The sequence below is a fragment of the Salmo salar genome, chromosome ssa04, assembly GCF_905237065.1.
Source record: "Salmo salar chromosome ssa04, Ssal_v3.1, whole genome shotgun sequence".
In the NCBI taxonomy this organism is placed as follows: Eukaryota; Metazoa; Chordata; class Actinopteri; order Salmoniformes; family Salmonidae; genus Salmo; species Salmo salar.
This window is the reverse complement of record NC_059445.1, coordinates 72,368,588-72,396,377: the sequence shown is the minus strand read 5'-3', so window position 1 is coordinate 72,396,377 and position 27,790 is coordinate 72,368,588. Positions and strand designations below refer to the sequence as shown.

At 42.9% G+C, this 27,790-nt stretch overlaps 1 protein-coding gene across 6 annotated transcripts in view; it reads right to left on the bottom strand.

The window, feature by feature from the left end:
* The window catches only part of gramd1ba (GRAM domain containing 1Ba), a 178,451-nt gene that overhangs the window by 31,671 nt on the left and 118,990 nt on the right, over nt 1–27,790 (bottom strand). For 4 of the 6 annotated variants that reach the window (XM_045717302.1, XM_045717299.1, XM_045717300.1 and 1 more), the window contains 2 exons: nt 18,318–18,558; nt 5,664–5,684 (listed from right to left, as the gene is read on the bottom strand). In XM_045717302.1, coding sequence (XP_045573258.1) covers nt 5,664–5,684; nt 18,318–18,558 — 262 coding nt within the window. Of the gene's footprint in view, nt 1–5,663; nt 5,685–18,317; nt 18,559–23,283; nt 23,741–27,790 lie in introns of those variants that run through there. The other 2 variants (XM_014197897.2, XM_045717301.1) reach the window with 2 other exon arrangements.

Genomic DNA, 27,790 nt, shown 5'->3' with positions numbered 1-27,790 from the left:
TCAGATTCATTCTTGGATGCCGTTATAAGACATCATTGCACACTGTCTGAATCACTAAATGGGCTGTCCCTCCCAAACAGAAGACAACTGCATTGGTACCAATTTATTTTGAAATGTATCAACTGTACATATTAAGGAACACCTAACTTTACAAGACTCACACTAGTCCTTTACAAGACTCACACTAGTCCTTTACAAGACTCACACTAGTCCTTTACAAGACTCACACTAGTCCTTTACAAGACTCACACTAGTCCTTTCAACAGCAGCAATTAGAAATTCCAAGGGTACATCAAGAGGTTGGAGTAAGATGTTTCAGATACAAAGACCCAACTGACTGGAATCATTAACCTATAGAAATCAGGGCATTAAAATCCCAGTGAATTTAAGAAAGCCCTTTCTCAAATGTTAAGAACTAATGAAGATATTTGTAATTATGTATGTATATATTATAGGTACTTAATTGTATTAGTAGTTGTAGCAGTAGTTTATTAGTTGGAGACCTATTTCAAATCTTTACTAACGACATGCCTTTGAGTAAGGCCAGTGTGTATGTATGCGGATGACATAACACTATACAGGTCAGCTACTACAGCGACTGAATTGACTAACACTTAACAAAGAGCTGCAGTTAGTTTCGGAATGGGTAGCAAGGAATAAGCTAGTCCTAAATATTTCCAAAACTAAAAGCATTGTATTTGGGCAAATCATTCACTAAACCTCAACTACGTCTCGTAATGAATAATGTGGAAATTGAGGTGACTAAACTGCTTGGAGTAACCCTGGATCGTAAACGGTCATGGTCAAAACATATTGATACAACAGTAGCTAAGATGGGGAGAAGTCTCTGCCTTCTTAACAACACTATCAACAAGGCAGGTCCTACAGGCCCTAGTTTTGTCACACCTTGACTACTGTTCAGTGGTGTGGTCAGGAGCCACAAAGAGGGACTTGGGAACATTGCAGTTTGCTCAGAACAGGGCAGCACGGCTGGCCCTTAAAAGTACACAGAGAGCTAACATTAATGGCATGCAGGTCAATCTCTCATGGCTCAAAGTGGAAGAGAGATGGACTTCATCATTACTTGTTTTTGTAAGAGGTGTTGACAAGCTGAATGTACAGAGCTGTCTGTTTAAACTACTGGCACACAGCGCGGACACTCATGCATACCCCTCAAGACATGCCACCAGAGACATGTCTCTTCACAGTCCCCAAGTCCAGAACAGACTATGGGAGGCACACAATACTACATAGAGCTATGACTACATGGAACTCTATTCCACATCAGGTAACTGATGCAAGCAGTAGAATCAGATATAAAAAGTAAGTAAAAATACACCTTATGGAACAGTGGGGACTGAAGATACACACAAAATGGTACAGACACATTGTGGCATTGTTGTATGGTGGTATTAAATATTTTGTGTTGTGGATATGTGGTGGTGTAGGGATGTTACATGATGTACTGTTTTATCTTTAGTTCATTCAGAACACATAGTTCACTGTTTTATCTGTTGTTTTATATGTAATGTGGGTGCTTTGGTGTGTTTGGACCCCAGGAAGAGTATATGCCTTGGCAGGAACTAATGGGGATCACTAATAAAATACAAATTAGTAACTGGACAAAACATTTTAATGCTGTTAATTTATGTAAAAAATTGTTTTTTATTATTATTTCATTGTTATTATTAGACAGTAGTTGCCATATTATTACTGTTACTAAGTAAAACATTTTACATTTGAAAACCCAATCGTGTGTCAAGAGCTTTCATCCTGCAAAAATGCTAATAAATAAATACATTTCTCTTCCAGGAAAAGTATGGGAGGCAAACATTAATTCAGAGGTTTTGTATGCAGAGAGAGAGCAGCATACCGAAAAACCCTTTTGTGTGTGTGTGTGTGTGTGTGTGTGTGTGTGTGTGTGTGTGTGTCATATGGTGTAAACATTGTAGCATGGCCAAGGACAAGGCCCAAGCCAGATCTCACTGTTTTTCTACCTCTATCTCAGGTCATGGGGTGAATGAACTCCAAAGACCCTCTCACGGGGCTGATTTGGGTTATGGGCGTGAGAGGCCCTTACTCTCATACCAGACGGGTGATTAACACAGCTACACTGCCCTCCCAACCCAACTCCTGCATCCCACCCTGGCTCTCCCCACCCTGGCTCTCCCCCTACACAAACATCTGTCTGAGACTTTGCAGTCTCTCTCTGACATTACCCAAAGGAACCAGGGATGAGTTCATTAAGACACACTGTAGCAAAACATTTGCAACAGAAAACAAAAATGAGTGCGTCTTATTGGACAAGTTTAAGTAGTACCTCCACATTTCATTATATTTTAAAATGTTTTCTCACTACTGAACATGACTCTGTGTTGGATTACAGCCTTTATACCAGTGTGACTCAAATCCTCTAACCTTTTCCTGGTCTTAAGCCTGCCAATGATAGATTGGTTGAAGTCAAGATCCATTGCAGAGCATAGAAACATTTGGTTTTCCCACAGTGCCCCTGGACAACAGGTTCTAAGGTGTGTGAACAACGCTATGATAGACAGGCTACAGTCGACTATGGCTGCCCATCTATTGACTGGAAGTATTAGGATTGTCATGCAGTGCAACTGCACCTTCCTAGTTTAACCATTTTTCTTTTACCCTGTATCTTTCCTTTCCTTTCTCTGGCTGTCGGGAGAGGTCTGTTTTTTTTATGACCTCATGGTCATAATGTAGGCTATCCACAATAGCCTGTAAACAGTAAACACAAGACGTTGTGGACCCAGGAAGAGCAGCTGAACATCTTCTGGAACAGCTAACAGGGATTCTAATAAAGAAACTAGACCTAAAACGGCTTCTCAGCTGCTCAGTCATATGTTGGTTTTGTTTTACAGGCCAAACTGTTAGGTTCAGAAACACCTCATCTGTATCTAGTTAGTAATATACTGCAGCCTTTTGACTTTAACTAGAAACAGCAAAAAAGGGAATAGGGTGCCATTTGGGACGCAAACCTGGTCCACAGATCAAAAGTCAGCTTGGTTAAATCAGAGATCGGCCTTTTGTCCGCTTGGTTAAATCAGAGATCGGCCTTTTGTCCGCTTGGTTAATCAGAGATCGGCCTTTTGTCAGCTTGGTTAAATCAGAGATCGGCCTTTTATCAGCTTGGTTAAATCAGAGATCGGCCTTTTATCAGCTTGGTTAAATCAGAGATCGGCCTTTTGTCAGCTTGGTTTATCAGAGATCGGCCTTTTGTCAGCTTGGTTAAATCAGAGATCGGCCTTTTGTCAGCTTGGTTAAATCAGAGATCGGCCTTTTATCCGCTTGGTTAAATCAGAGATCGGCCTTTTGTCCGCTTGGTTAAATCAGAGATCGGCCTTTTGTCAGCTTGGTTAAATCAGAGATCGGCCTTTTGTCAGCTTGGTTTATCAGAGATCGGCCTTTTGTCAGCTTGGTTAAATCAGAGATCGGCCTTTTATCAGCTTGGTTAAATCAGAGATCGGCCTTTTGTCAGCTTGGTTAAATCAGAGATCGGCCTTTTGTCCGCTTGGTTAAATCAGAGATCGGCCTTTTGTCCGCTTGGTTAAATCAGAGGGAGGTGGGAGATCAGCCTATTGTCAGCTACTGCTTAGTTACAGTCAGGGAACACAGGCCCTGGTTACAGTCAGGGAACACAGGCCCTGGTTACAGTCAGGGAACACAGGCCCTGGTTACAGTCAGGGAACACAGGCCCTGGTTACAGTCAGGGAACACAGGCCCTGGTTACAGTCAAGAGGCAACCAAATACAACAAAAGCCCCACATACGCGCACATACACACAAGCACACACACAAGTGCATACAAACACAAAAGTGAATACACAAACGTACACACACACACACTTGTACAAATACAGACAGCACACACACAAGCATATATGCAAACACACACCCACCCAAATGCACACCCACCCACACACGACATGGCTGAACAACTTCCTCATACTGAATGCCATTTGTCTCTAAGATCTCTCCATTTCCCATGGGAAAAGAAAATCACACTAGGCAACTGCATTGTTAAATGTGTATTCACTGTTCACCATGGAGCAATGAGAATCACAACCGAGGACAATTTCATGATTAATTTGATGCCATTTTAAATTAGCCTCTGATTTTCATTCATTTCTTTGGATAAAAAGTTAATTCATAATTTCATACGAATGCCATCATTACCAGGAATGTGTTGATAGACAAATTTCAAATCAAATTTTTTATTTAAAAAAACAATTTTTTTAGACCATTTGTAGGGGAAGTACTTTACAGGCAGGACTTTTCAAATCTGCATAGCAACTGTTGGCTCTATCGGTTTCTCCATGTGCTCTCTTTTAAAATGATATATGGAGAGGAAGCAAAGTGGTGTCCATACAGCACTTCCTAAAATCATTCACCATGAAATCAGAAATCAGATTTTAAAATGGGAAAATGTACTTCACCCCTTCTGCTTCATGTCGGTTTAGGGTTGTTGTTCGGTTGCAAATCAACGTTGTTAAAAACTTGAACTGTTCTCATGCTCAGCCAATATAGGTCTTCAAATGCTGCTTAGGTATAGCATGATACCCCAACATGTATAAACTCTGGTAGACCAAAACCTTGCAACAGCCAAATGACAAAGTGCAACACAGTCTGATAACATGAACACCGGTCCTACCCATATCACTGAAATATATACCATGGTTATAATGGTATTTTTAACAGTTGCTTTTCTCCCAAGCAACTCCAAACAAACCCTCCCTTATACTGTATGTGGCCCATGTGAGAATCAAACCCACAACTGCAAGCACCTTGGTGGTTGGAGACATCCCTCTAGTGGTGTGGGGGCTGTGCTTTGGCAAAGTGGGTGGGGTTATATCCTGCCTGTTTGGCCCTGTCCAGGGGTATCATCGGATGGGGCCACAGTGTCTTCTGATCCCTCCTGTCTCAGCCTCCAGTATTTATGCTGCAGTAGTTTATGTGTCGGGGGTCTAGGGTCAGTCTGTTACATCTGGAGTATTTCTCGTCTTATCCGGTGTCCTGTGTGAATTTAAATATGCTCTCTCTAATTCTCTCTTTCTGTCTTTCTCTCGGAGGACCTGAGCCCTAGGACCATGCCTCAGGACTACCTGGTATGATGACTCCTTGCTGTCCCCAGTCCACCTGGCCGTGCTGCTGCTCCAGTTTCAACTGTTCTGCCTGCGGCTATGGAACCCTGACCTGTTCACCGGACGTGCTTGTTGCACCCTCGACAACTACTATGATTATTATTATTTGACCATGCTGGTCATTTATGAACATTTTAACATCTTGACCATGTTCTGTTATAATATCCACCCTGCACAGCCAGAAGAGGACTGGCCACCCCTCATAGCCTGGTTCCTCTCTAGGTTTCTTCCTAGGTTTTTGGCCTTTCTAGGAAGTTTTTCCTAGGGAGTTTTTCCTAGCCACCGTGCTTCTTTCACATGCATTGCTTGCTGTTTGGGGTTTTTGGCTGGGTTTCTGTACAGCACTTTGAGATATCAGCTGATGTACGAAGGGCTATATAAATAAATTTGATTTGATTTGACCTTGCTCCAACCCACTGTGCCATCGGAACGTGCAACACATCACCCACAGTTACATACAGCTCACCAAGGAGAGGTAGGAGAAGAGGTAGAGACTTACATTGTACCAGCTCTGGCTTTTCTGTGCTCACAAACAAGAGTCGAACATCAAGGTGGAGAAGGAGACAAAAAAAGAGAGAAAGATGAGATATGGGTTAGTGCTAGGGCAACAAAAATACACAGAAAAAACCTTTCACACCTTAAAACACAAGCAGGGTTGGGTAGGTCAGTAAAGTCACTCTTGGACAATACAAACTCAGTAACGTAATCCGATTACTTTCCATTTCTTTTGGATTACTTTCCCTTTACAAGTAATTAGAAGACAAAAATGATTAATTAAAAGCATTTGGTGTGTCATCATACTCAGTTACACCACCTGACTCAGTTACACCAACTCTGTCAGGAGGAATGGGCCAAAATTCACCCAACTTATTGTGGGAAGCTTGTGGAAGGCTATCTGAAATGTTTGACCCAAGTTAAACAATTTAAAGGCAATGGAACCAAATACTAATTGAGTGTATGTAAACTTCTGACCCACTGGGAATGTGATGAAAGAAATAAAAGCTGAAATAAATCACTATTATTCTGACATTTCACATTCTTAAAATAAAGTGGTGATCCTAACTGACCTAAGCCAGGGAATTTTTACTAGGATTAAATGTCAGGAATTGTGAAAAAAAGTTTCAATGTATTTGGCTAAGGTGTACAGTTGTGGCCAAAAGTTTTGAGAATGACACAAAAAGTTTGCTGCTTCTTTAGATATCTTTGTCAGATGTTACTATAGAATACTGAAGTATAATTACAAGCATTTCATAAGTGTCAAAGGCTTTTATTGACAATTATATGAAGTTGATGCAAAGAGTCAATATTTGCAGTGTTGACCCTTCTTTTTCAAGACCTCTGCAATCCGCCCTGGCATGCTGTAAATTAAATTCTGGGCCACATCCTGACTGATGGCAGCCCATTCCTGCATAATCAATGCTTGGAGTTTGTCAGAATTTGAGGGGTTTTGTTTGTCCACCCGCCTCTTGAGGATTGACCACAAGATCTCAATGGGATTAAGGTCTGAGGAGTTTCCTGGCCATGGACCCAAAATGTCGATGTTTTGTTCCCCGAGCCACTTCGTAATCATTTTTGCCTTATGGCAAGGTGCTCCATCATGCTGGAAAAGGCATTCTTCGTCACCAAACGGTTCCTGGATGGTTGGGAGAAGTTGCTCTCAGAGGATGTGTTGGTACCATTCTTTATTCATGGCTGTGTTCTTAGGCAAAATTGTGAGTGAGCCCATTCCCTTGGCTGAGAAGCAACCCCACACATGAATGGTCTCAGGATGCTTTACTGTTGGCATGACACAGGACTGATGGTAGCGCTCACATTGTCTTCTCCGGACAAGCTTTTTTCCAGATGCCCCAAACAATCGGAAAGGGGATTTCAGAGAAAATGACTTTACCCCAGTCCTCCGCAGCCCAATCCCTCTACCTTTTGCAGAATATCAGTCTGTCCCTGATGTTTTTCCTGGAGAAAAGTGGCTTCATTGCTGCCCTTCTTGACACCAGGCCATCCTCCAAAAGTCTTTGCCTCACTGTGCGTGCAGATGCACTCACACCTGCCTGCTGCCATTCCTGAGCAAGCTCTGTACTGGTGGTGCCCCAATCCCGCAGCTGAATCAACTTTAGGAGACGGTCCTGGCACTTGCTGGACTTTCTTGGGCACCCTGAAGCCTTCTTCACAACAATTGAACCGCTCTCCTTGAAGTTCTTGATGATCCGATAAATGGTTGATTTAGGTGCAATCTTACTGGCAGCAATATCCTTGCCTGTGAAGCCCTTTTTGTGTAAAGCAATGATGATGGCACGTGTTTCCTTGCAGGTAACCATGATTGACAGAGGAACAATGATTCCAAGCACCACCCTCCTTTTGAAGCTTCCAGTCTGTTATTCGAACTCAATCAGCATGACAGAGTGATCTCCAGCCTTGTCAACACTCACATCTGTGTTAAAGAGAGAATCACTGACATGATGTCAGTTGGTCCTTTTGTGGCAGGGCTGAAATGCAGTGGACATGTTTTTGGGGGGGATTCAGTTAATTTGCATGGCAAAAAGGGACTTTGCAATTAATTGCAATTCATCTCATAACATTCTGGAGTATATGCAAATTGCCATCATACAAACTGAGGCAGCAGACTTTGTGAAAATTAATATTTGTGTCATTCAAAAAGGCCAAGACTGTATGTTAACTTCCGACTTCAACTGTGTGTGTGTGTGTGTGTGATATATATATATATGTTGATTATGTTCATTGTGTCCTGCTTGTCATAACTCAGGCTGGAGAGGCTGAAGATATGAGAGTGTGTACTCCAAATAAAGGTCTTCACAGATCCACCTGTAATCGAATACCCAAGACCCAATCCGGGGCCAGAGCGGGTCCGGATCCAAAATTTTAAATAATGTCACGGGTCTATGTCGAATCTCATATGATTTTCACGGGTCTCGGGGTTGGTCATTTAAACTGACTTTTCCAGAAGGACCCGTACAGATCTGAATGCGACTGCTGCAGTAGAGAGAGAGACATTATGATTTATGCTGCTGCTCTTGCTTTTCACGAGAGTGGTGCATGTAGCTTGTTGTTGGCCAATCTGAAGTCATCAAAGCAGCAATAGGCTACAGGCATTGTGTGGCAAAAGTTGGGAGATATCTAAATCAATGGAAGATGGAATTAAAAGTTAAAGTAGAAGGATAGGCTACAACGACCAAGAGCCAACAGGTAGGCTGCTACTTTCTATTCTGAATGGAGTTGTTTGTAACTGTAGGATGAGAAAGCTCATGCAACGTCAATTAGCCTAGCTAGCTAGCTAGCATAACTAGCTTCTCCTAGTTTGATGCAGTCAAGACTGGTACTACATAATCATATTGGATGATAAATAACCCATCTACGGCAGCTATCAACTATAGCACAAGTTGGAATGGTTGGTGGCCGTCTCTCCCTCCCTCCCTCCTTCCGCCCTGCACCGTGTCACTCACTCACACTTACAGTAGCCTACACACACAGCACGGCCCCTGTTAGAGCATCGACTCCCTATACCTCCTCTCCCTCACGCTTTATCGGCTCCGGTTAATAAAGTAGCTTAAAAATGGACTTGTCTGCTGCTTCTCTCACTCGGATCGGACTGGATCTGGATCCGACCAGGTCTATACGGAAATGTGTGTAGTTGTCCTCGGGTCTGTTCTAGAGGTCGCCCGATTATGATTTTTCAACGCTAATACCGATTATTGGAGGACCACAAAAAGCCAATATATATATTTGTAATAATGACAATTACAACAATACTGAATGAACACTTTATTTTAACTTAATATAATGCATAAATAAAAATCTATTTAGTCTCAAATAAATAATGAAACATGTTCAATTTGGAGCGTTGGAGAAGAAAGTAAAAGTGCAATATGTGCCATGTAAAAAAGCTAACGTTTAAGTTCCTTGCTCAGAACATATGAAAGCTGGTGGTTCCTTTTAACATGAGTCTTCAATATTCCCAGTTAAGAAGTTTTAGATTGTAGTTATTATAGGAATTATTATTTCTCTCTATACCATTTGTATTTCATATACCTTTGACTATTGGATGTTCTTATAGGCACTGTAGTATTGCCAGCCTAATCTCAGGAGTTCATAGGCTTGAAGTCATAAACAGCGCTGTGCTTCAAGCATTGCGAAGGGCTGCTGGCAAATGCAGGAAAGTGCTGTTTGAATGAATGCTTACAAGCCTGCTGCTGCCTACCACCACTCAGTCAGACTGCTCGATCAAATATCAAATAATAGACTTAATTATAATATAATAAACACACAGAAATATGAGCCTTAGGTCATTAATATGGTCAAATCCGGAAACAATCATTTTCGAAAACAAAACGTTTTTTTTTCTTTCAGTGAAATACGGAACCGTTCCGTATTTTATCTAACGGGTGGCATCCCTAAGTCTAAATATTGCTGTTACGTTGCACAACCTTCAATGTCATAATTATGTACAATTCTGGCAAATTAATCTAATCGGTCTTTGTTAGGAAGAAATGGTCTTCACACCGTTCGCAACGAGTCAGGCAAAGTCAAGAAGTTAAAGAAGGTTAGGATAACAAAGTCCATAGAATAGTGAAGGCAGGTATTCCCAAACTGGGGTACGCCAAATAAAAACATTTTAATATTTTTTTTTTCCTTCACATTTTCAAACAGTCCATTTCTATTTTCCAACGGGGCTAGTTTTTTCCCCCTCGCCTGAGTAGCCTCATTTCACTGCCAAAAATAAAATGAAACCCAGAGCCGGGAGGCCCTATACGCTCACTACGCAACTTGCTTAAGGCCCCGCAAATTATGCAAGGGCCCGGCCTCCCTCTCATGTCAAAGCAGGTGTCAATGTTTACAACTTGGATAAGAGGATGAAGCAGAACTATCCTTCTGGTCATGAAAAGAGAGAGAAAAAAAACACCATGAGAGTGAATTGCGGGAACAGAAATCAGGTAAACTTGTGTTCTCTCCTCTCCAAGTTTGATGTCAGCAAATAACTAACATTAAGTAGATGTGCTAGCTTGCAGTGCATCTCTCTCTAGTCTGTCTGTCTAGCTAACCTAGCTGGGCAGTGCATCTCTCTCTAGTCTGTCTGTCTAGCTAACCTAGCTGGGCAGTGCATCTCTCTCTAGTCTGTCTGTCTTGCTAACCTAGCTGGGCAGTGCATCTCTCTCTAGTCTGTCTGTCTTGCTAACCTAGCTGGGCAGTGCATCTCTCTCTAGTCTGTCTGTCTAGCTAACCTAGCTGGGCAGTGCATCTCTCTCTAGTCTGTCTGTCTTGCTAACCTAGCTGGGCAGTGCATCTCTCTCTAGTCTGTCTGTCTTGCTAACCTAGCTGGGCAGTGCATCTCTTGGTCTGTCTGTCTTGCTAACCTAGCTGGGCAGTGCATCTCTCTCTAGTCTGTCTGTCTAGCTAACCTAGCTGGGCAGTGCATCGCTCTCTAGTCTGTCTGTCTTGCTAACCTAGCTGGGCAGTGCATCTCTCTCTAGTCTGTCTGTCTTGCTAACCTAGCTGGGCAGTGCATCTCTCTCTAGTCTGTCTGTCTAGCTAACCTAGCTGGGCAGTGCATCTCTCTCTAGTCTGTCTGTCTAGCTAACCTAGCTGGGCAGTGCATCTCTCTCTAGTCTGTCTGTCTTGCTAACCTAGCTGGGCAGTGCATCTCTCTCTAGTCTGTCTGTCTTGCTAACCTAGCTGGGCAGTGCATCTCTCTCTAGTCTGTCTGTCTTGCTAACCTAGCTGGGCAGTGCATCTCTCTCTAGTCTGTCTGTCTTGCTAACCTAGCTGGGCAGTGCATCTCTCTCTAGTCTGTCTGTCTAGCTAACCTAGCTGGGCAGTGCATCTCTCTCTAGTCTGTCTGTCTAGCTAACCTAGCTGGGCAGTGCATCTCTCTCTAGTCTGTCTGTCTTGCTAACCTAGCTGGGCAGTGCATCTCTTGGTCTGTCTGTGTCTTGCTTGCTTGCTTGCCAGCCACTTCCAGGGCTGTGTTCTGTGACTTTGTGCCTGACAAGTGAGAGTGAAATACAACTATTTATTACGTTGGATAAAACGCCAACGATGTTTATAAACTGCAGCTCGGAAAAGATAACCGCGTTGCACGTGAACATGCATTCATATGTGCGTGCACGCAATGAAACTTGAGCTTTCCAGCAGCAACCTCTGTGAGGACCAGTCCAGAAAATATATGGGCGTGATGGCACCTCTCATAGGTGCACATCATTTAAAAACAAGACAATGATTATCTAGTCTCTCAGTCAAGGTTTAGTTACAACTCTAGACTAATGCAAGATGGAAAGCAATGGATTGACATTGACTATTGATTTATATATTGAATTTAAAATGTTGATTAGCTGGGAATACTGGGCAATATGGATGCACATCTCTCAGTAAATAATAACCATCAAGTATTCAGCCAAGCCATAGTATAAATAGTATTTTATATTTGAGAATGTATAAAAGGAAATCTGGGGGAGCCAGTTTAAATGGGCCTGATGCAGCTGATAAAATGAATCATAGTATTGTTATCTATAATTTACAGGTGCTATGCTTAAGTTTGTCAGTAGAGGGAGATGCTGGATCATCAACCAGTACAAGCACAGACTCAGTTGATCCACATCCGGCCAGTACTAACACAGACCCAGTACAGCCGGCTTCAGCAAATACTAACACAGACCCAGTACAGCCGGCTTCAGCAAATACTTACACAGACCCAGTACAGCCGGCTTCAGCAAATACTTACACAGACCCAGTACAGCCGGCTTCAGCAAATACTTACACAGACCCAGTACAGCCGGCTTCAGCAAATACTTACACAGACCCAGTACAGCCGGCTTCAGCAAATACTTACACAGACCCAGTACAGCCGGCTTCAGCAAATACTTACACAGACCCAGTACAGCCGGCTTCAGCAAATACTTACACAGACCCAGTACTGGCAGCTTCAGCAAATACTTACACAGACCCAGTACAGCCGGCTTCAGCAAATACTTACACAGACCCAGTACAGCCGGCTTCAGCAAATACTTACACAGACCCAGTACAGCCGGCTTCAGCAAATACTTACACAGACCCAGTACTGGCAGCTTCAGCAAATACTTACACAGACCCAGTACAGCCAGCTTCAGCAAATACTTACACAGACCCAGTACAGCTGGCTTCAGCAAAATACTAACACAGGTACAATACAGCCGTCTTCAGCAAGTACTAACACAGACCCAGGTGAAGTACAGGCAGCCTCAGCCAGTACTATCACAACCAGAGGTGTACAGCCAGCATCAGATACAAGCAGCTCAGACCCTACTAGAACAGTTGCTGCTCCACCAAATGACCCAGATTGGCCCCCAGTCTTAACAGACTTTATGAGGACTGAGTTAGTGCGCTGAGGTCCATTCAAACCAGGACTGGATTGTTCTTACCCTAAAGACAAGCCTAGAAGAGGTTTCCATTCAGGCTTATTACAGAGCTGGCTTTCAAACTCAATCAAAAACAACACTATTGTTTTTGCTGTAAGCTCTTTTCTACAAAAGACTACAAAATAATAAAGGAAGGCGTGAATGACTGGTCAAATATGAATGCCATTCTGAAACACCATGAGGATAGTCCTGAACACAAACAATATGATTAAGTGGAGAGAACTTGATCTGCACCTAAGTCGGGGACAGACTTGTCCAGATACAAATGACAATTTTGGAGGCTGAAAGAAAGAGATGGCGGGATGTCCTTACACGTTTAATAAGTATCACTCAGTGTCTGTCTGAAAGAAACCTAGCAATCAGGGGTTCAAACAAACAAACTGTTCCAACCAGATAATGGAAACTTCCTAAACGAGGTTGAATTACTGGCTAAATTTGACCACGTTGTGGAAAATCATCTCAGCAAAATTAAAGATGGAGAGAGACATGCTTATTACCTTGGGAAGTGCACACAGAATGAGCTGATACAGATTGTGAGTGACAAGATTCTGGAAGCAATAGTGACTCAAGTAAGAGACTCAAGTAATAGACTCATAGTACTTCTCCATTATCTTGGACTGTACACCTGACATTGGTCACCAGGAGCAAATGTCCATTATTCTGAGAAGCGTGGTTTTAAAGGGAAAGCCAGAGATCAAGGAGCACTTCCTCAGCTTTGTGAATGTTGAGGTTACAACAGGCTCGAATCTGTCCACCGTCATCTTAGATAAGCTGAACGAGCTGAAGATTCCATTTGAAGATTGCAGAGGGCAAGATTATGATAACGGGGCCAACATGAAGGGCAAGCACCAAGGAGTACAAGCCAGACTGCCGTGTTCGTCCCATGTGGAGAACCTACTCTAAGCCTTATCATTGCAGATGCTGCCAAATCTTCAAAAGATGCAGTTGGGTTTTTGGGCATGTGCAAAAGCTCTTCACCTTTTCAGCTGGCACACAAAGATGGAGTGTTTTGAAGAAACACGTGAACATAACCGTGAAGTCATGGAGTGACACAAGATGGGAGAGTAGGCTCCAAAGTGTTCATGCAATCAGGTATCAGGCTTCTGAGGTTCAGGAGGCATTACTGGAAGCCAGACAGACGATCAACGATCCTGTGGCCAAAGTGGAGGCACAAGCACTTGCAGAGGAAGTTGGGTCTTACCGCTTCTTGATTTGCTGTGTCGTATGGTGTGAGACACTGACAATGACAAACAAGGTGAACAAGCTCCTCCAATCCGCCTCAATGCAGTTGGATATCGCAGTGAATTTAATCTCAAATGCAAAGGCCTCCCTCACTACATACCGGGAAACTGGATTCTCTGAGGCCCAGATAACAGCCAAAAGCATTTGTGAAGAAATGAATGTGGAGGCTGTTCTGAAAGAGAAGAGACTGAGAAACAGCAAGAGGCATTTCAGCTATGATGCTCCTGATGAACCAGTGACTGATGCACTGAAAAACCTTGAAGTCAACTACTTCAACATTGTGGTGGACTCTGCTGTGACATCCATGGATGAGAGATCTAAACACTCAACCAGGTGAAAACCAAATATGGAGTGCTGCTGAACTTCAGCACTGCCTCTCAGATGTCCAGTGAATCTTTAAAGGCTCACTGCATGGAAGTTGAAAACACTAACCTTCAGAGATGACTGTGACATCAGTGGAATGGATCTGGCACACGACATTCAGAATTGACCTGATCTGCCAACAGACACTGGAGGCCTTTGAGCTGCTTTTCTTTATTTGTGAGAAAAACCTGGAGGAAATCTATCCTAACCTTTGGATAGCCCTACGAATTGCAGTCACCCTACCAGTAACAGTAGCATTGGCAGAAAGGAGCTTTTCAAAATGAAAGCTCATCAAAAGCTACCTGAGGTCTTCCATGTCACAGGAACGTTTGAGTGGTCTGGCCATCATGAGCATTAATCATGACGTGGAGAAACACGTCCTATGATGACATCATTGATGATTTTGCCTCAATAAAGTGAAGAAGAGGAATATTTTGATGGTAAGATTTTAATTCAAACATTCAAATGTTTATACACTTAGTAACATTTAAGATTGTATAGCAGAAGTGCATTTGTGTAAATTACTGCTTAACTATGTGACATACTTCCTCAATATCTTCCAGACAGTCCAGCTAGACTGGTGTCCATGCTGATACTGACAATGCCCAGGCTGTAGAGGGAACCAAAGTTAATCACACAGATGTATAGGTTTTATTTGACTATTTTAAGACATATAGCTGCAGCCATAGCTTGTGTTTACACTGTATTGACAAAGCTAACTGTATAATATTGTGAGGATTGGACTAATTACCAGGCAGCAGAGGCAAAGCTCAGTGTTATATTGTATTATTTTCTACAATTTCTTGTTAATATTCACTTATCTTAAGATTCTATAGAAAATATTCTATTCAATAAACATTGTTTGTTTATACCTCATTCTGTTCTGTATTGGTCTAATTCTTAGACTGACAGATGGAGCAAAGAGTTTTAAAGGAGGGAGGATTGTAGTGGGAGCACTGAGGTGTCAGGTGTGACAATGGTAAATGGTTTACATGTTCTCACGGGTCAGGTAGGAGGGCCCCTTAGCAGAATTTTGCTTAGGGCCCCAGGGAGGTCAGGACCGGCTCTGATTAAACAATCTAGTGTTCAGCGAAATAACACAATGTCAAATACAGGTAGCCTAGACAAATAATTAACATCCAATCACATTAATTGAATTGAGAGACGAGCTTAAAGTTTTCTTTACTGACCATAATTTCCACTAGTCTGACCGCTTGCATGATGAGGAGTTTCTCACACGACTGGCCTATCTATCTGGGTGATGTTTTTTCTCGTCTGAATGATCTGAATCTAGGATTACAGGGACTCTCCGCAACTATATTCAATGTGCGGGACAAAATAATTGAGGCTATGATTAAGAAGTTGGAGCTCTTCTCTGTCTGCATTAACAAGGACAACACACAGGTCTTTCCATCATTGTATGATTTTTTGTGTGCAAATGAACTCAATCTTATGGACAATGTGAAATGTGATATAGCGAAGCACCTAAGTGAGCTGGGTGCGCAATTATGCAGGTACTTTCCGAAACGGATGACCCAAACAACTGGATTCATTATCCCTTTCATGCCCTGCCTCCAGTCCACTTACCGATATCTGAACAAGAGAGCCTCATCGAAATTGCAACAAGCGGTTTTGTGAAAAATAAATTTAAATCTGAAGCCACTGCAAGATTTCTGTATTGGGCTGCACTCAGAGTATCCTGCCTTGACAAATCGCGCTGCAACCACGTACTATTAGTATAGAATCTTGGTATAGCCGTACTCTGTACTCTTGGTATAGCCGTACTCTTGGTATAGCCGTACTCTTGGTATAGCCGTACTCTGTACTCTTGGTATAGCCGTACTCTTGGTATAGCCGTACTCTGTACTCTTGGTATAGCCGTACTCTTGGTATAGCCGTACTCTGTACTCTTGGTATAGCCGTACTCTTGGTATAGCCGTACTCTTGGTATAGAATCTTAGTATAGCCTACTCTTTAGTATATACACCTACTATTAGTATAGAATCTTAGTATAGCCTACTCTTTAGTATATACCTACTCTTAGTATAGAATCTTAGTATAGCCTACTCTTTAGTATAGCCCTACTCTTAGTATAGAATCTTAGTATAGCCCTACTCTTAGTATAGAATCTTAGTATAGCCCTACTCTTAGTATAGAATCTTAGTATAGCCCTACTCTTAGTATAGAATCTTAGTATAGCCCTACTCTTAGTATAGAATCTTAGTATAGCCCTACTCTTAGTATAGAATCTTAGTATAGCCCACTCTTAGTATAGCCCAATCTTAGTATAGCCCACTCTTAGTATAGCCCACTCTTAGAAAGTCATTCGATTTTAGTCAGTAATAAGTTAGCCTTGTGTATGCAGATGAAAGGTAAATGTGGGGATGGGTGGGTAAAAGGTACACTGCAATATGATATCATACGAAGCGGGGCCACTTCCCGCTTATAGACGTCAACAACAACTAAACTCTTCACAAAGTGGGCATGCCTCAAAGGAGTGCATAAATTGTAAAAAGCTAATAGTGTCAGTCTAGGCAGATTTGAGTTCAGTTGTCTGTAAACAGGAAGTTGTCCCCAGCGCTGTATGATGACATCATATTGATGAGCGTACCTTTAAGATAGGATTGGATAATGTGGTGTGATAGAGAGATGGAAAGTTAAGTAATGGTAATTTAGGGTAATGTTGAATAGACTGAGGGTTTCCGGTTACCATGGTTAACCATTTTAACATGTGCTCAAGCAGTATAGAAATGAGGTTCTCCAGAAAAAAGCTGGTAACCGGTATTGATATAGAGCAGCATAGAGTAAGGAGAAATGGAGTTTAGGATTACCAAGTCTAATAAATAAAAAGGTTGGTTAGAAAATAGTAGAGGTGTTACAGGGTGGGATAGGTAAACACAGGGCAAAGAAGTGAGTTAGCGCTTCTAGCTATCATGGCATGAGGGAAACAAGATCAGGTCAGTGCAAGGGGTAGGCTAATACAGTTGGTTAGCAAGGGGTAAGCTAGATTAGGCTAACATAGTTTAGCGTAGAGATGGTTGGGCAGTCTCATCAGGTAGAGTAAGGTAGCATAGGTAAAAACAGGATAGAGGCATACGTTAACTTAGCATAATGTAGGGTGGCATAGAGGAGAAACAATTAGCGTATTGCAGGGATAGTGGGAAAGTCACCAGGCATGAGCACAAGCTAGCAGGAAGGAGAGGAGAAAGACCAGAAAAAGATTGATGCTTACTTTGGAAAGTCGCTTGTGAGACTAGCATGCATGAGAAGAAGAACAAAGAAAATCAGAAAACAAAAACAAATAAACAGCAAACACCTAAGGCAGAAAAAAGAAATCCATAAGAATTTCAAGTTAAAGACTTGGATTGTGAGTGGTTTTAACATGGTGCAGCTGGTGCAGAAACGTAACAATGTCTCGAAAGTAAAACAGAGGAGTAACATGGCATGACAACCGACGGACAAGTCAATCCCTGACGGTGGAAATGAGGATGGAATGGGATGTGAAAAAGGTTGAGAACAACCTTACGGTGATACTTGACTAAGAAGCAGGTTTTCAAAATCCACTACTGAGTGGCAGACAAACATTCTTCACACAAGAACTTTGTCGATTTCATTCAGACAGCCCGCACTGAAGTTCATTCTACAGTATATTCATTTCAACTGGGATGAAGTAATCGAGTTTACCATTTGTACCGAGATCTCTGCTGTTTCTTCTTTTGTGAGAGCGTGGATTACTTTTTAGCCCCAGCGGATCAGAAGGCCCAAAAGGCAAACAACTTTATTGTCCTGTGAAGATGTGATTAAAAGGCAGAGCAAATGTGTGAGGATATGCAGTGGACGGGCAAGAGAGGCTATGTATTTGGGGCGTGTCCACACCTGCCCATTGGCCCCTGGTCCAGACCAGAGCATGGTTATTTCTCGAAGATTAAAGGACTGAGATAGGAGGGAACCCTCCTGCAATGGAGATTTAAGAGCATGATAGGTATGTAATGTGGAGTATTTTTTGTGTGTGTGTACTGTGTATGATATGCATGCGTGTGTGTATGTGCGTTACTGCATAAATCTTCACCACCTATACACAATTGTGTTTTGGCCCATGTGTGTGTTAAATCCAATGTATGTCTGGTCCAGGTGCATGGGCTCACCTTGGAGTTCTTGCCTCCACTGCTGCGTGTGGCGGAGTGTACCGACTGGCTGTAGGTGCGCTGCACCATCTGCTCTGGGGTGGAGGGGGACTTGTCCTTGTCAGAGGCGGGGTCCAAGTGGCCCTTCTCCACCATGTTCTCACCACTGTGCTCCAAGCTCTGCTGGGGTGTGGGCGAGCGAGAGCGATGGCGCAGGATGGGCGAGCAAGCAGGCGTGCTCCGGTTCGAATTGCTGGCAGTGCTGTCAGTGAGAGATGGAGAGAGAGGGAATGATTAAAATAATTGTTTAAACTCTGCGATACTCACAGCACTTATGGGCTGAATCCTTGAGATCCAAATGTGTACTCCAGGGGTACTCAACTATTGTTTGAGAAGGTTCAGTCACACAGGGGTGTAAAAGGTAGGGATGGATATGATAATTTATCAGCATAGTAACAAATCCCGACCTTGCAACCCCACACCCCTGTTGATGTCAGAGAGAACATTTAGCCTTTTTAAAAGGTCATTTCCTGCAATTCTACACCTTTTGCCATGGGGTTAAGAAGAAAATGTTGCAGTTTTAAAGCTAATTTCCAGAAATTCAACACATTTTTCCATGTCTTATGTGTGTTCATATGATACCCGAGTGACTCAACAAAATCAACAGGGCCTAAAATGAACACCTGCCACCTGCGGGTGGATTTTGACATTGGCGGGTAAGATGTCTATTTCACCAGCAACGTTGGCGGGTAAGATGTCCATTTCACCAGCCACGTTGGCGGGTAAGATGTCTATTTCACCAGCCACGTTGGCGGGTAAGATGTCCATTTCACCAGCCACGTTGGCGGGTAAGATGTCCATTTCACCAGCCACGTTGGCGGGTAAGATGTCTATTTCACCAGCCACGTTGGCGGGTAAGATGTCTATTTCACCAGCCACGTTGGCGGGTAAGATGTCTATTTCACCAGCCACGTTGGCGGGTAAGATGTCTATTTCACCAGCAACGTTGGCGGGTAAGATGTCCATTTCACCAGCCACGTTGGCGGGTAAGATGTCCATTTCACCAGCAACGATGGCGGGTAAAATGTCTATTTCACCAGCAACGTTGGCGGGTAAGATGTCTATTTCACCAGCCACGTTGGCGGGTAAGATGTCTATTTCACCAGCAACGTTGTCTATTTCACCAGCCACGTTGGCGGGTAAGATGTCTATTTCACCAGCCACGTTGGCGGGTAAGATGTCTATTTCACCAGCAACGTTGGCGGGTAAGATGTCCATTTCACCAGCCACGTTGGCGGGTAAGATGTCCATTTCACCAGCAACGATGGCGGGTAAAATGTCTATTTCACCAGCCACGTTGGCGGGTAAGATGTCCATTTCACCAGCCACGTTGGCGGGTAAGATGTCCATTTCACCAGCAACGATGGTGGGTAAAATGTCTATTTCACCAGCCACGTTGGCGGGTAAAATGTCTATTTCACCAGCAACGTTGGCGGGTAAGATGTCCATTTCACCAGCCACGTTGGCGGGTAAGATGTCTATTTCACCAGCCACGTTGGCGGGTAAGATGTCCATTTCACCAGCAACGTTGGTGGGTAAGATGTCTATTTCACCAGCCACGTTGGCGGGTGGTCAGGGCTCCACAGTTCGAGCATTTCACTCGCATTTGCAAATAAAAAGTCAAGTATGATCACATTTATAGTCAAATAAATGCTGCGGTAGCCATTTTAAAAGTTTCGTATGTAACCTATTCGACCTTGCGCTGCAACACAGCCTGGCTGGGGGCTGTGCGCATGTGAAGAGCTGAGTGAAAAATTCATTTTTAGATGCACTGCGCACAGGAATAAAAGTTTGTCTAATTTACTTGACACAAAAATCTACTGAAGTGAGAATTTGTCCTTGTGTTTCTTGGCTATTTCCATTGTTTTGTTCAGAAGCTAGGTTGTTTTTCTATGTTTGAGTTTCAACAGCTAGGGAAGAGAAGACCACGCTTCTATTAGTCAATCTCACAGGCACAAACATGACTGGAGTCATGATATTTTGGATAAAAGACAGGTCACAAACATTAGTTACTTCTTACTAGTAATTCATGTATTGTTTTAGAAACATTACAAAGCATGCTTATCTGTTAATTTGTGGTTTGTTGGTGTAATTTAAGCAGCAACAAAATATTTGGCTGGTAGACCAAAAAGTGAATTTTATGCCCTGAAAATCAATGTGGGCTAGTAGTTGATCAACTGGACATTTCTGACAGGTTATAAATACCTCTCTGAGGTCTGTCAGTGAATGACATAAGAGGAAAACTGCCCATGCACTACCAAATTTCAAAATTGCCCCTTGTGCATTCTACTATTACAACTCTCAACAGCAGAAAGAAAAGTGTTTCTGGATCTGGACCGTGTTCCTCCTGTTGAGTACAGTATGGCTGGTGTACTCAAACAAATATAAATGTTGACATGATGCATGATTTACAAAGACCCTATAAAAAACATCCACTCCATTGCAAGTTACGCTGTTTGACCACCAGACAATTTAAGATAGCAGCAACCTCCCCAATGACAATAATGTGTTCACTTCCTCCAGAGGGCCAGATTAGTCTTTGATACAGAGCACATCAATGAGGCACTGTCTCTGCCCTTGACGATAGAGGACAATTTATTGACTAACTGATTTCCTATCCAGACTAGAAAGTCTACTCTGCAGGGCACTTATTCATAAAGCGTCTCAGAGTAGGACTGCTAATTGAGGATCAGTTTGCCTTTTTAAAATCAATGAATAAGAGAAGGGATCTGATTCTAGATCAGCATTCTAAGATATTTTATGAACATGGACCCAGAACTTCAGGTCTAAGTGCTGGCAGATTCAACAGATGTACTTCATTTGATATCAGTTAACTGAGGCTCTTTTGGCCATGTTGGTGTAGCTCAGTGGAGAGAACCTAACTTCACTAAACCCTCTTCATGGTTGGTGAGAGAACAGCAGCTCTGCAGCAGGTGTTCTCTCTCTCTCTCTCTCTCTCTCTCTCTCTCTCTCTCTCAACAGTAAGCTCCCACGCAGTGTACCCTGTGGAGTGTCCTGCCATCAGTTTTCACACACTCTTTTCCTCTCATCTGTCTCTCACTCCTCCCATCTCTTTCTCCACAGTTCACTTTCTATATCACCCAAGGGCTTTGGGTGAAGACTATTATTTAAGCAGAGTTTGTGTGTGTGTCAGGCTGGAAAAGCGAACCGATTCCAACAAAGAGAGAGGGAGGTCATAGGATACGTCCAAGACTGCTACAATATGAGAAATTATAGTGCAATTCTACTATTGACACATGCTTGTTAAATTGCTGCGTCATTGCACACACACACAACACTTCAGTAATACTCCCTAATTCACTTGAGACATCTAACTTGCATTCAGTAGATTACAGCTTATTGGTGGAACTTTGGTCTGCTATGGGCAACATTACAGGCATAGACAATTGCACACAGGTGTGTCTCGCCTTGCTCCAGCAGGTGAGAGTGATATTATTGAAACAGTACCCACCTGGTAGTGATTGTATAATACATTGTGTGTGTGTGTGTGTGTGTGTGTGTGCTGTTGCCTTACATAAGGGATGGTGGGAGGATGAGTGAACAGTGCCTCACCCTCATCTATCATTTCATTACTCTATCCATCCTTATCTGGTCTATTTCAGACTACACACAGGAAGACCGCTTGATACACCATACTGGGATGCTTATTATAGCTGGGTAGGAGGACGAGGGTGTGTGTGTGTGTGTAACTTTGCATCTTCTCAAGGGTGTTATCATCAGTAAAAAACTATGTTAGATCAGTGCCTAGAAACAACAATGTCCTGGCATCCATTAGCAGTCATTACACATCCGCTTTGTGGCTTGACAGCATTCAGATGAGGACACTTATTCACCTGCTATACAGGTGAAGCCCATTTTCTAAATCTCAGGTTGAGCCTACTAGCAACTGCATTTGACCCTTGTATAAAGACACAGAACATTTTTTGACACTGAACCCAACTTCCACTGGAGAGGGAGAAGTGGAGGCCAACTGTTGCTATGTATGCTGACGTCACACAGGTCAAGCTACCCTTCATAAGGCCATACTCCTGTTCTTGAAAACAAGAGCCCAGCAGCACAGGTTACACTTCTAATAACACTGAAAAGGGTGAAACGATGGATTATGTTTCAGGTTATTCTGTGACAAAACAGTCATTGTATAGCTAAGTGGGATGGATCAATTGAGGCATGCAAAGACAGTGAGTTGTCATGCTTAAAACATGACAACTAAAAGAAAGGAAATGTGTAAAATGTGAAAAGATAATCATGGTGCTTTCCCAATATGCATCAAAGAATTGCTACAATACCGACAGCTTAGATATGCTCATTAATGAAGGTGATATGAATACGGAATGATGGATGCATCATGCAGCCAGCATTCCTTAATATCTCTCTCCTCTCATTTTCTTTCTGTAGCGATCATAGTTATCAGTTGGCTATTCAAATGGTTGTTAGCATTAGCGTGCTACAGAATGCTAAGGCTCCGAGTCACTCACTTTGATTGTACTCTGCTTAACATGCATCGGCCCTAAAGCCAGACAGTTAAGCTTAAACAGTTTGGGCATTCATGCAAGACATCCCTGATGTGTCCGTATAGCTACGGATGCTAACGTACGTTAGCATCTTCACCTTGTACTGTACAGTATAAATGAACAGGAGGGGGGCTAACGTGGCTAATTAGCTCACGCTAGGCTAATGCTAATCAGAGCGTCCGATAACGGAGGAGACAGGTCAGTTGAAGTGCTGGGAATGGAGAAAAAAAATAACATTGCCAGCACGTCTACAGACGAGATAACGGTCTCCTCCATCATCGGATGCTCTGATAAGCATAAGCCTAAGATAATTAGCCCTCCTATTAATTTCTACTAGACAGTGCAAGGTGAGGATGCTATTGTGAATTACCCCCGAAGCAGTGATAAGAACTAACCTGGTAGCCATGAAGGACTCAACCCGCCTGTTGGCTTCCACCTGCTTCATTCATCCATTTACTCAGTGACCAGCACGAGGAGGAGAGGCAGAGGAGATGGGAAGGAAAATGCCTCCCGTTGCATCCCAGACAGGGGTTCGTGTGTGGGGTCTGGGTTAGACACGACCGTCTAGCCCTCCGATATCACTCGCATACAGGCTTTCGGAGCACGCCCTCTCTCAAACAGACACCGTGATGGCCTCCCTCTCTTGCCCCCTCTTTCCCTCTCGCTATCTTTCCCTCTCCCTGCAGTGATTCACAGGCACGTTATTCGGCTATCGCAAAGCCTCTTCTTTTCCTTCTTCCTTTCTCTCTATCCTTCCCTGGCTTCTTGTTCGCTCTTCCCGTTATCCCTGCTTCCGTTACATGCCTTTCCCTTCCCTCCCTCCCTCCCTCTCTATGGTGTGGATGATGCTGAAGCTGGGAGATGGCTGCCGATGCTAGCTGCTTTGCATAATGGCTTCTGCTTGGTGCAGCACCGCTCCGGAGGCCGGCTCGTCAATTATTCATGCTGTTCATGAATGGAGCCGCACTGGCTGACGTCACCTAACCCTCGCTGTCAGCCCATCCACCCCTCCCCCCAAACACACACACACACACACACACACACACACACACAAACAACCTCACCTCTCCCTTAGTCTGTCTCTCACACGCATGCAAGATCGCACGCATACACTTGCAAGAATTCACGCGCACACATCAAACCCTCACTTCTCTCACTCACACTTTTGCACCATTAACACCCCGGTTTGCCAGGGAAGTTTATTCCTCTGTTGTTAGGAAACCATGTTTTTTTGTGGAGGGTGATATACTCCAGCTATGACATGTTATTTTGTTCCGATACAGAAACGTTTATTTGTGGAAAATATCAAATCAGAACTCCAGGCTTTGGTTTGCACAGTGATAGTGGAGAAAAAACAACAATATTCCTTTCACTACATGCTCAGATATGCTTGAATGTTCAGACTAATATTCCATGAAACAGGGGGATAGAAAAAAACTGGTTGGGAAGCAGAAAGAGTCAGGGGGACGGGAGGGAGGGAGAAGAGAGAGGGATGGATAGCAGTAGAGGCAAAGAGAGAAAGGGAAGGAGAAGGTTCTAGCCGCATGTGTCAGCGGGGGGGGCATTTTGACACTACTCCCAACAAGCACACAGCTGGCATCAGAACACACCGCAAGCTTTCCCTTCCCTTCATCCCGCTATCCCCTCATCGCCCCCGGCCAAGAAAACATGAAAGGAGAGGGGGGGGGGGACAGTGCAAAGTAAGATAAACAAACAAGCCAGATCATTTTACTCTGAAATGAGACTGACAGGGGTTTCAGAAAGATGGCGCCGTGACCTTTAGTTGATCTATGACCGTAGGTGCTGTCTGACAAGTGCCATACTACACCTACCACTCTATGGCCCTGTTCAAGTCTTAAAAATTGCAGGAAGGAAGGAGGGCTGCAGTTTACAAGTTTTGGGACAGGGCCTAGGACTCATGTTCATTAGGGCCCGCAATAGAAACAATTTAATGTTTTGTAACAGAAAACGAAATCAAGCATTTCTTATTGGACAAGTCCAGGTAGTCCCTCCCCGTTCAGTCCACTTTCTTCTGACTGGTGCCTAATGATAATGACCCTGCTTTGGCTGATGTTGCTACCTGCAGAGAGGAAGCAAGCAGCTGGATTCTAAGCCTGTGTTCCCTGGGGAAAAACAAGTTCAACACATTCCCAATCAATATTCTCCAATTTGCACTGTCATCAGTGAATATACATTTCCTTCGCATGCTTATCTCAGCTCATTAAATCAACTCTAAACAAGTTCATTTAATTACATGCGTGATCAAGTATCATTTCAAAGGGCCTCAACATTAAATGAGGAATAGATCTCCAGGTAATTCTGTTTTCTTTTCATCACATTCACAATGCAAGTTCTTTTGACTTTTTTGAAAATAAAAAGACAAGGGAAAACATTATGAAAGCCTACAGAAGCACAAAGAGATTTGTTATACTTAATTCTGTTCTGTAACCTAAAAACAAAAATATGTTATGCTTCATTCAGAGTGCATAGCTTCAGCTTCCACATTACCAACCATTCACTGTGCCTTGTAGACTGTTTTCTGTTGAGTAATGCTGAATATGAATCCCCACGGGACTATTCTGCTGATTGCACATAGCACTATGTGGCCTGAGCCAAAAGCAACCAATCAGACCTCAGCGCACAGCACACTGAACCAAATCGTCATATCCGAGAGCACCTAACTGCTGAGTGAGCCAAAATGCAGCCAATCATGGGCCGTGAAGGTGTAGCCTATATAATGTAGATGGGGAGGTTTTCAAGGCAGACATATGCTCTCTACTTTAGCTGCGATATAGTGAACTGTATGATGACTTTACATGTAGAAGATAAAGTGTCGGGGGTACACACAGATTCTTCTCCCTGTGGTAGTTGGGCTCATCTGCCATTTTAGAAAACACCAAGCCATCATTTCTTTGACGTTACCCTGGGAGAATCACTGTAATAAAGCAATTCCATAGACAGAGGTTCTCCATTCTTATTTTACAGGGTAAATTCATATGAATTCAATCCCTTTTTGGCAGCATCCCGTAGGATTTAAACCAAACTTTCCATACGTTTGCCCATGGAAAAAATGGCTGAAAATGACTTTTTGGACCCGAATGCCAAAGGAGATTGAGCACCTCTAAGTTTACCCATTTTGCATACCCCACCATTCCATGAGAAATCCATATCTTCATCATTCGAAAAAATAAACGGTTGAGTTTGATATAATTTAAAAGCTTCCAAACAGGTTTTTTTTAAATTGTTGTGTGTGTACATATATATATATATATATTTTTTTTTAATAGTCAATTATCTAAATATGCATAAACTCGTGTTGACACACACGTCAGCGCAGTAGATCCAGCTCAGAAGCCTAGCTCATGAGCTCCATCAGCAGCCAATTGTAATTTGGAATAGAAAATTAATGTGTTTATGCAACAATGTTGGTGCATTGAATCGCATCGATTCGTTCTCTAATCAAACCGAATCGCACAGAATCGTTTCAAACAAAACATATCGTTCCTGTATCATATCGGGGCCCATGTACCTAGATGCGTATCGAATCGTCTTAAAAGGGAAAGATGCACATCCCAAATAGATAACCATATCTGTGTCTTCTCTGCAGGAGGTTGATTAAATCAGAGAGACACAAAGAGTACAACACGGTTAAGAATGAAGTATTGTAACGTTTCAATCAAGGATTGTTATGGCAGTGAAAAAAAAAATGGAATAGGTAATATTGATGGCGATATCCTCAGTAATTTAATATAGACATCAAGGGACAGTTTCCCAGACCCGGATTAAGCCTACTCCTGGACCTAAAAGCAAGCTCCTTGGAGAATCATTTTATAGTCCAGGATTCGGCTTAACATCGGCTTTAAGACCAATAGAAGAATGAAGTTGCTACATTGTAGACAAAAAAACAGGACTAACAATATGGTGGAATGTTGGCCTACATGCCTTGTCAGTTGACAAAAACATGCACACACAGAGAAAAATCCATGCGGTGCCATTTTTAGACAGCAAACAGCTGACATCTGTTCAATGACCCCACTGTCTCTTGTCCAATCAATTGTATTCAATGACCACACAGCAGAGCCAACACAACAAGGTCAAACGGCTCTGTACTGATTGGTAGACAAATAGTCTCAAGTTGCCAAACCTCCAAAATCACATCGTGTCACGCCTCCCTTGGAGGTCTGGAGAATGTTGTATTGCAAAAACAGTTTGAATGCTGGGAGGCAGCGGACCAGCAAGATTTTGATTGGATGTTACATTTCAAGAAGTGATAACACCTTTGATTGGGATCTGTTTCCCCAAAGGTGTTATCACGTGCTCCACTAAGGCAGTTATTTATCTTATAACTTGTCCTTGTGGTAAAAAGTATGTGGGTAAAACAAAGCGCGAATTAAAAGTACGAATCTCAGAGCACCATTAGGTGCAAAAACTTGACATACCCAGTTGGGGCCCACTTTTTGGAAGCGAACCACTCGATTTCATCCCTATGTTATATCGGCATCGAACATGTCACTCTCCCTAGGAGAGGGGGTGACCTCAACAATTTATTGTTAAAACGAGAGGCTGCCTGGATCTTTAATTTAAAGACCCTCGCTCCCTTTGGTCTCAACGTGGACTTTGATCTGAAGCCATTCTTGTGATTTTGCTTTTCATTGTAAATGTTTGTAGGCCTATGTAGCCAAATTGTATCGATGATCGTATGCTATCCATTCATGTTTTTTGTATGTTATTTTTATATCTGAGAATTAACCAATGATATCAGACCACACCCGGCCATGATTACAGACACCTGTGTGTGTCATTTGACACTATATAAACTAGTGACCCGCAGTGTTTGTCATTATACACTGATGAAGTCTGTCGAAACGTTGGATATTAGGTTATTCAATTATTGCATCTGAG